Source organism: Diadema antillarum, unplaced genomic scaffold (genome assembly GCF_040938485.1).
Source record: "Diadema antillarum isolate AM-2024a unplaced genomic scaffold, OU_Dant_1.0 seq00000205_RagTag, whole genome shotgun sequence".
Taxonomy (NCBI): domain Eukaryota; kingdom Metazoa; phylum Echinodermata; class Echinoidea; order Diadematoida; family Diadematidae; genus Diadema; species Diadema antillarum.
In genome coordinates, this window is record NW_027271264.1 from 906,511 (window position 1) to 916,425 (window position 9,915).

General features: G+C 39.1%; 1 protein-coding gene across 1 annotated transcript; it reads right to left on the bottom strand.

The window, feature by feature from the left end:
- Positions 1-247: 247 nt before the first annotated feature.
- Positions 248-9,626, bottom strand: LOC139728895 (probable ubiquitin-conjugating enzyme E2 C). Its single transcript, XM_071639828.1, has 5 exons — positions 9,518-9,626; positions 4,580-4,610; positions 3,747-3,833; positions 2,951-3,155; positions 248-1,737 (listed from the first exon to the last, which is right to left on the bottom strand). The coding sequence occupies exons 1-5, from the start codon at positions 9,619-9,621 to the stop codon at positions 1,628-1,630; spliced, it is 537 nt and encodes a 178-aa protein (XP_071495929.1). The 5' UTR covers positions 9,622-9,626; the 3' UTR covers positions 248-1,627.
- Between the last annotated feature and the right edge of the window lie 289 nt (positions 9,627-9,915).

Consider the following 9,915-nt stretch of genomic DNA (forward strand, 5'->3'; position numbering starts at 1 on the left):
AGTACTGGTTGAGGTAAGGGATTCATGTTTTGAACATTTCTAAGTGAGATAACGGGAAACCTCTTATGAAATATGAAAGAGCATGTAATTTTAAGAAGGATAATGTTTATTTGATGAAAATTGGTTTTGAAATGGCCGAGATATCCAAACAAGTGATGATAATAATAAAAGGCGACAGGCCACAACTTTATTAGGATCTCTTTGTTTCACCTTGTTTTGGGATATCTCGGCCATTTCAAAACCGATTTTCATCAAATAAACTTTTGATACCCTTTAGAATTGCATGATCTTTGACATCTCATTGAGTGGTTTCTGAATATCTCGCAAAATGTTAAAACTAAGCTAAATCCTCACCTCGACAAGAACTGTACACACCCTTTAATTATACTGATTCAAATGTTTACATTGGTTGTTTCTATCCCTAACTCACATTTTAGAACTACAATTTGTATTTTGAAGCACTAAATCTGGGTTTTTGTTTCTTCTGCAAATGGTAAACAATGCCTTTAACTCTCTGACAGATTGCAAGATGATAACTTGGTGCTTTTATTGCAAATTCATCACTACATGGCAAAATCAATGGAGGCCGAATAGTACACTACTACAGAGTGACTACATGCATGGTGTTTATATTTCAAGTTTAAAATGTATAATCCTGAACTAGCCACTGACAATTCTTAAGTGTAGAGCAGCATGCCTGTCTTGTTTGATTCACTTGTTTCAGTAACACCAGTTACCCCCTTGTACTTTTATTGCTCCTTCATTCACAAGGTTTGTTGCCTACCCCCCCCCCCCCATTACCAAAATGCAATCATACCCTTGTTAACAATCGCAACCTGAACTAACTTTTTTCTTGCATCAGACGCAGACCATCACTTTCACTTGTGAAAGCTGTAATAAATGTGACACTGTCAATAAACTTGACGGGGAAATTGCGTCATGCAAAGGCACACTGGACAACTTGTATGTTACCCGTAGAGACGGTGACATCATAGAGTGGGCATAAATTGTACAACACACACAGTACACAACTGGTTTGTACAAGCTGCAGACGATTTCAGTCCACATAAGCAGTACACTTGATATGTCATCCCACGCAGAAAGGGACTACACCCACAAATACACCTCACACAAACACATACACAGGAAACAAAAGTAATTTGCTCATTGGAACTACTGAAATTTGCACATCTACTCATGTACCATATTATCATGAATAATCATTACACATACAAAGATTCATCATTGACATGCTACAGCAACCATTCACAAGTAGGGCCTACCTGATACATGTACATCGCACATTTCTCCATGTCTACGTGTACAGTACCAGTATACCCATACCACGCAGCTAAACATAGTTGGGTAGTATAACATGCACATTCACACACACAAACACACACTTACATTCATGCACACAAACACTCTGCAAATCTGCCCCATACTTGAGAGCACCTACCACCATAGTTTCTGTCCTATATACACTTTGTACAGCTCAGCATCGTCGGATGTGTGGTTTTCCTATGTAATCTCCAGGTCAGGTTTCATTCCTTGTGGCTTTTTGTGTCCTCCCATGATCGTTTCAGATAAAGTTTCTAAACATGACACATCATCAGTGACAGGGCCTTCATTTTGATGTTGCCTTCTGGTATTTCTCGAGTACAGTCTTTTTGTACAGGACTTGGTTGCTCCACATATCAGCTGCTTGAACATTTAGTGGGCTGTCATTGTTAGGATCTGTGAGAAAATGACAACAGAAACCAAACATAAGTACAGGATATTTGGTGCACATATATGCATGATCTTATGATGATATTGATCTTACAGTCAAATCTCTGCGGATGCATTACTCTAATTTGTGAAATATATCATGGTGCTGCTGTCATGGTGTATAAATTTTTGCAAATTTTGTGTTCTGCTGAACTAACATGAAAAGAAGAGCACATGAATATTTTACCGAGATATTCAAATATGTCCGCAAAACACTCATATGTGCTATTGCACCTTTAACAATAGTGAAGTTTACCACAACTGGCCAAGCATGACAAGTCAATCACACAACATTCTCCATTTATATGATATTGCAAAAAGTGAGAAGTTTTGTATGATTTCCCCTTCCCCTGACCTACATTACAGTGCACTCCCATTATAGTGAACACGGTTATAATGAAGTGAAAATTCAGGCCCCAATATAATAGTCATTAAAGTCTACGGTACAAAATTTCTGATGTGTTTTACCAAGAAAATATCTATAGCAGATTTTCAACCATTCATTTTAACTGTAGGAGTTTGCGTCAAAATTTTGATAATTTGCAGTCAACTCTTGATATACTAAGGATGCAGTTTTCGCAATAGCTGTCGCAGAAACCTGGTTATATGAGACTGACTCTCTATTTGATATTGAAAATAATACATTTTTAGCCATGATATATGTTCTGCTTTTAATCAGTTTCTTATTGATATTGGGCCCAAACTTCCCTCATCTTGTAAACAAGTTGGTAAAATTCAAAGAAGCAAAAGCTGACAAAAACACAGAAAAAAAGAAACAGATGAAGAGAACATAGAAGGAAAAAGAAGAAGAAGAAGAAGCAAGAAGTAAAAATAGGAAAGAGCATGTACTTATATTTATTACAAGTCAGAAAAACTTAACCTGGACAAAACTGGTTTAGTCCCACATGTTTCATAACCAATCCTTTTCATGAACGCGAGCTTTTATTATAGTCAAACCTGTTGTCTATGGTATAACAGCCACTTTTTTCATCTCCCTTGGGTGGCCACCATTAGTAGAGAAAGATTTGACTATATTCGAATTACTATTGTCACCAGTTGAAACCATCATATTGTTACGAGAGCAATTACCAAAATTAATCTTGAGACTGATATAGGATGCAGCATTGTGACCACATCTAAGCTGGTACAGAAAAAAAAAAAGAGAACACATCATGCTCACCTCCAAGTAGAATTTGTAATGACATGAGAATTTGGCTAACTTCGTAGAGGGCTGACCAGTTCTCTTTCAAGATGTCCAAGCATATATTGCCTTCTTGGTCGATGTTTGGATGGAAGATTGGCGTCACAAATTTTATCGTTGGTGGAGAGTATGGGTAGCGAGATGGGAACTCGAGAGACAATTTGAACTTCAGAGTCTCGTAGGGCTGTCAACAGACATGAAATTATAAGAAATATCATACATGATCCACATGATTTCCATGGAGGATACTTTTACTGAGTATCTTAATCTTATTTACATATAAGATTTATTGAATATCTTAACATATTCCTATGCTATCCCTTTTCTGAAAAAAAAAAAAAAAATCAATACAGCTAAACTCATTCTGACTATGTAGGATTAGACCATGTTGGACAAGACCAAATGACAAAACAGGCTTATGAGAGCTATAGTATTATCACAAAAGCTTGTTCCTAACTGGCTTTGCCTCATTCAAGGACTTTCAGCATATCTGAAACATCAATCTCACAGCATTTGCTCAGCTCTGCTTTGTACGAGCTCAACTAAGAGGAGTGCAAATCATGGTGTTCCTAGAAAACAAAAACCACGCAAACAAAGCATTATAAGAAAAAAAAAATTCTATCTTCTACAATCATCATGTACTTTGTACTTGGTATGAAGCCTACAAAGAAGTTTAGAAACACAAAAAGAGAAACCAGTATCATCTTTGCAAAGCTCTTTTATGAGAAAGTTTCAGTACAGTGCAGTACTACAAATTTCTAAGACAATATCTCACCGATCCAGCTGGTCCTTCTATTGTTCCGATCCACCTGAAGATATTATCACCATCTGGGAAAGCTGAGATGCCCTTTCCACCACATTTCTGTCAAATATGATTTAAAAGGTCAAGAAACAAACCAATAATGAAAACTGTAATGATGTCCACATTTGGTATTTGAGAGTCATGTTAAATATCTTCCAAATTGACACTATATTGGCAGATGACATGACATTAGTTTTCAGATAGCAGTCTAATTTCAAGTCATGCTGCCTTCAATTTCTATTACCACTGCCATGTACTGAGTGTCAGTTCTATTTCTTCTATCATCCCAAACTTCTATGGGATACCCCAAAACTGCACTTAAATAGGGTATTACCAACAGCTTGCAAATCCCTAGACAGGGTATCTAACAATATGTTTTGCTTACATTTCTCCAAACAGCACTCCTTTCCAGTTCAGAAATGTGAGATTGCATAGCTTCTCATTTTGAAACTTTGGGTGATTTTTAGAAGCATGTATCACATGAATTTCTCCCAATGGCTTAGGCTGTCTTCAACATGGCAATAAATCTTGCATTCTTCCATTTCTTGATTAATGCAGATCTAGGTAGGCATTATAGTTTATACACTGCATGTATTACAGTACACCGGGACAAAGATTTAACTACAACTACAAGAATCATCTCCTTAAATTTGCTGAGATGGTCTATCATTTCAAGTTATGATCAGTTTAAATACAAGTTTACATATTTTTGAGATTCTTTACGGAAATAACCTAGCTGATCAGAAGTTCTGTATTTACTCATCATCACTGGAAACTGGAAAGTACCTCCTGATTCTGTAACTTACCATCATGAGATTCATAAGTTCTTTGTGGAGCCTGAAAATAAAGATAAAAATACAATATACACTAGTTAGTTACAACTTTTTAGGAGGATAGTCACTGAAATGAAAGCATTAATATTCTTGACGATAGGGGAACAATTGATCACTTGTCTCGCGAAGAAAATCGTAGAGAGGTGTACGACGTTTCGCTCGCTACTGCTGAGCTTCGTCATGTACAATAAGACACGGTGGTGCGTGCACGCAAGTTATAGCGTGTATGCGGACGTGGTAGTGGGCACGCGGCCACCAGGCTTGGGTCGGGCAGTGCGCCATACTGTGTCCGTTGTTCGCTGCGTTCATCCGTGTCTTATCGTACCTGACGAAGCTCAGCAGTAGCGAGCGAAATGTCGTACGCCTCTCTACGATTTTCTTCGCGAGACAAGTGATCAATTGTTCCCCTATCGTCATAGTATTCACCGCGATGGTCAGCATCTTCACAAGTTTCAGAAATTGGAGATTTAAAGGCTATATAGATATGTAAAAAGGTAGTTCCAGATAAAATAAAAACTGCAACGATTATGGTTATGGTTTGAGAAACATGCAAGTGAATACAATACATATCACTTTATCAGGTCCAAATTCAACAAGGTTTAGATCTAAATCAAATTCATTATCATAGTTTGTACTAGTTCAATTTAGTCCAAGGACGAATTATTAAAAACAAACGGGAAAATACTACCGGCATGCCTTGTGACTCAGTTACACATGCAAGTGTCTGCGCACATTCATTATCGGATGACTTGGAGTGTTATTGCCATACCCGCAAAACGGGGCGAATAGGGACAAATTTAAAGTTCTCATGATTGTATTTTTTTTCATGCAGCCCAGAGACTCAATCTTATGTGGCTATTTTATGTCCACCTAAAATACCTTTAATTTGGTATTGTGAAAAAAAAAAATATTTGGCAGAAAAGTACGCTTTTTGATAAAACGACGCTGTCCCTGTTGATCCCAAATTTGGGGTCAACAGGGACAACACTAATTTTGATCCAAAAAAAAGCTGTTTGGAGGCATTTTTTTTTCAAACCATTCAATGAATTGGATTAAGGGAACAACCACAGAGTTTAAAAATGATATACAAACTTTTAAGAGCAATCTATTCCATTGTTAAATCAATCTTTAACAAAAATTGCAACAGCCCAACAAAATGAGCTGATATAAAAAAATGTGACCCATCAGGTCAAAGGTTAAGATTGAAAAGTTAGTCAATACTTTACTATTCCATTGAATTGCACTCAAATATTAACCCACTTCTTCTTCAAGTGGCAAATCATGATGTACATTGTACTTATCTTATTCATACACTCTAAATTCAGTGTAACTTGACTCTTATGATGTCGGGGATATTTTGGGAATTCTTACAGCAATTATAAGCTGGCACCTATAGTATGGGTCTGGCACCTATAGTAAGGGTCTGACCCGAACAGATGTGTTATTGGCATTAAAACATGCAGAAGACAGAGAAAAGGGTCATGAAATACAAGTGGAAAAGTCCTTGGGCCGTTGCATAAAACTCCAACCGGATTTTTTTCCGGTTGAAATCACAAAATTCCGGTTGGAAGCTTCCAACCAGAGTTTTTATGCAACGCATTTTACATTCTTATGTTAGCAACCTTAAAAAATTCAGGTTGGGATTTGCCCAACCTGAATTTTTTAAGGTTGCTAAAAAAGTTTTATGCAACGGGCCCCTTGCCTGTCTTAGGCAGTGAAAAAAACATTCCCAAGAGGGTGGGTGGGGCCGGGGTTCCCAGACCCTTCCTCCCCAAGTTTAGGGTTAATATAGCAAAGTTCACTCTCATCTATGGCAAAAGTGAGGCCACGTATCCAAAGATCTTATTGCTCTCTTGTCAGGAGATTTAGAATAAAAATTCACACTTTTGGAAATAGCTGGACATAACAAACATTTCAGAGCAATTTATGACATTATAATAGTTAATCATACAGAAAATTTAAAGGGCCAATCAAACGACACCATAGTGTCCCTATTCACCCCAGTGTAACTGATTTTTTGCCCAAGAGAAGAAAAAATGTGCTGTCACAAATTCCTGATGGAATAATTATTTCAAATTTAAAGGTGTGTTGTAGGACCTAATAGGCTAGATTCATGAACATTTTCAGCGAATTTCATTAATCAATAGCCACAGGAGCAGAAAAGTTTTGACCACCCTGATTTGTTGGGGTTTTTTTTGCAAACTTTTTAGTTGGACCTCCTGTACCCTTTAAAAAAAATTTCACATCAGGAGGACCACTTTCTGGACACTGTTGGATGGTCCTTCCATCCTGTGATAAAATTAAGAAAAAAAAGTTCAAGCAAATATAAAACATGCACATTCAAAAAACTTTTCTCGGTTCTGTCCCTATTCACCTCGCCGTCCCTATTCACCCCGTTTTACGGTACGTGATTTACTGATATGTTTTGACAATCTACACAGTTGAAATTTGCATAACAATGCTAATCTATTGGCTAAATCTTTAAATCTATACTAGTCTACTCTAGTTTACTACATTTGTGAATTCTGGCCATATGCGGCATAATAATTAATGTCTCACTGTTAGCTTCTACATAAAGTCATAGAAACGTCTGATGTATGATAACCCTACTACATATCGACCGCCCTTATTTAAACCGACCGCGTAGTATTGGCGCACAGGACGCTAAGTACACACTTCACTGCGCGCAGAGCACATAAAAATTGATTGGCTTTGACTGTTGATGAGGATGTGTGGGAAAACGCGAAAATTCACTGTTCATTAATGGTTTTAATCAAGGACAAAATTTCGAATGAATATATTCACCGAATCGTAATGTAATGTCTATGGAAGTTTCTGAAAAGCTTCCTACAACACGGTGTACAATACAACTCGGTTTGCATGCATTGTCAATGCAAAAACAGCGGTTGATCTCACTAAGGAGCGTTACCGCAGGGAGCTGAAACGAGGCCACGCAAGTTCGACGGCAATATTTTGCACTGAAACTTCGAATCGAAAAGGGAACAACGGCATTTGATAGTGCTGGATTTTCTCAATCACGTACAGGTAGGTCAAGTTTTTTGCTTGAATTTCAGTGTTAAATATTCTTATCAAGCAAATAAACATTAGGCGGTTGATGAGTAGTAGGTCCAACCATTCATAAAGGCTGCCGCGCCGAGGGTACAGGGTAGAGCTCAAGGCGAGGGTAGAGCTAAAGGGAAATGCCATTGCCATTTCTTTTGGCAAATTTGCAGATTGCAGAAGAAGAAGAAATTCTTAATACTAAATAAGGTGTTAACAACATAGATCCTCTATTTAACGTTAGACTCGTATTCACGCAATTGACATATTCTAAACACTCACTCAGTTCGGGAAACCCACTCACAAGGGGGGCCCCTCCTTATAAGTAACCCGTCCCCCTTATAAGTAACCCCGTCCCCCTTATAAGTAACCCCCGGGGCACCCCTTATAAGGAGTCTCCACGCTTTTTTGCAATGCAACGCGAAAATGAAAGGACTGCGGCAATTCGCTTGATTATGTCCATAAAGCTTCACAAGTTTCCTAGTTACTCACGAAATTTGAGCAAAATCGGTTTGAGGCATCATATCTAAAATCATGGATTTAAATGCGATGTCAAACGACCCATGCGAATGCTGAAATGCGAGCGATTACTGGCGTGAGTGTCGCCAGGCGCGGCGGCGCGGCAATGCTTGAGTGCAGACGTGGCGACTGAGTCTCCCACTCAGTCCCGAACTGCACTGTCTATATATCACGGAAAGAGTTCCTTATGTCCCCCCCCCCCACCCCAACTTGCACAAAATAAACACACCACCACTCCCCCTGGCCCTTACTAATAATAAACTAATTAAAAGGTTATGGTAATATGGGAAGTCTTCCCATAAATGGCATAACCTTTACTAACTGCGACCAGCAGCCCCAACGTACAACGTACAGTGTTGGGGCTGCGCCGTTTTGGCATCGATATTTTAATGTTGTACCAAACGGGTGCCGTTCCGGCGCTCTATTTCCTTAATTTTTCAACAAAAACTACTGGGAATACTTACATGGGTCGACTAAACCTAAATGATTCACATCGGCGACTGTTTGATGCATTTCATTGCTTATGATGCAGAAAATGCTGTCTTATAAGGCAAATATCTTCAGCTCACCGATGCTCACTAAAACTCACAATCACTTGCACATGCGCACACAATGCATTCAGTGCAGTGCATTGACAGCTGTATTACTCGCTACATGATGCATATTCACCGTGCGATGATGCATTATTCATATCCTTTTGCGTCCGTAATGTTGACGTCATTGTTTACGCATGCGTAGATGCGTACTGATGGATATACACGTTCAAAATAGCAGCAAAGCTCTCCACTAGGGCAGACCGCCTACTCCTAAAAAATGTGGAAAATTATGCAGTTTCCAGATAAATTGGTGAGAAGGACCAAGGCAATGGGGTAGTGTATATTTCATTTTATATTGTCACTGTGTTTATGATGGACATTTAGCCATGGTTTATTTGTGAAGTTGCCGTATATGTGGCAATAGGGAGTTGTTCGTGATTCTCACTTGAACGAAACTGCGGGGTAGCCGCCAGGACCCCGCCGCAGAGCGGCGGGTCTCCGGGGCTAAACCTTTACAGGCTTTATTTAGTCCCAATTAACCTGCTACTAGTGCTAGTATTTTTTTTTTTTTAACTTTTTGTGCAAGTTGGTGGGGGGGGGGGGGGGACATAAGGAACTCTTTCCCACACACGCAATTTCTCAACAGACTTTTTTCAATTTGCCATAGTGATAATCGTGGAACACCCCCTGCCCCCTGTTAGAATAGAAGTAACCAGCGTCAACGCCGGGCCCGAGCTCGAGGCGCGATGGCGCTGGCGTGGCACACACGCACTGCACCGTTCTGGCCGTAACTCACCGTTTGCTGACTGAGTGTCCGTCTTTTTTGTTTGGCGAGTCGCAGTTCTTCTTTCTCCTTGTGGCTGCAGAAGCTACAGCAGGATCAACATTTTGAGACGCCATGATTTTTGTTGTTGGACTTGGATTACTCAGATGATGAAGAGTAAAAATATAATTTGCAACCACTTCTGGGTGATTTAGGTCTCTGCACGATCAAAATCGTTACTACCTTTTGAACGGAACTCTTTGTGGTACACTCAGTTAATACGTGTCAGTGAACAACGTACGTGTATACGGCCAATAGCCACGGCACAGCCACGGCAGCAGACGGAAGTCGATTATGCAAAAGATTATTTAAAAATGGCCGCTGAGGTATCTGACCAATCATATAGGCTTTACAAACACAAGTAGAATTAT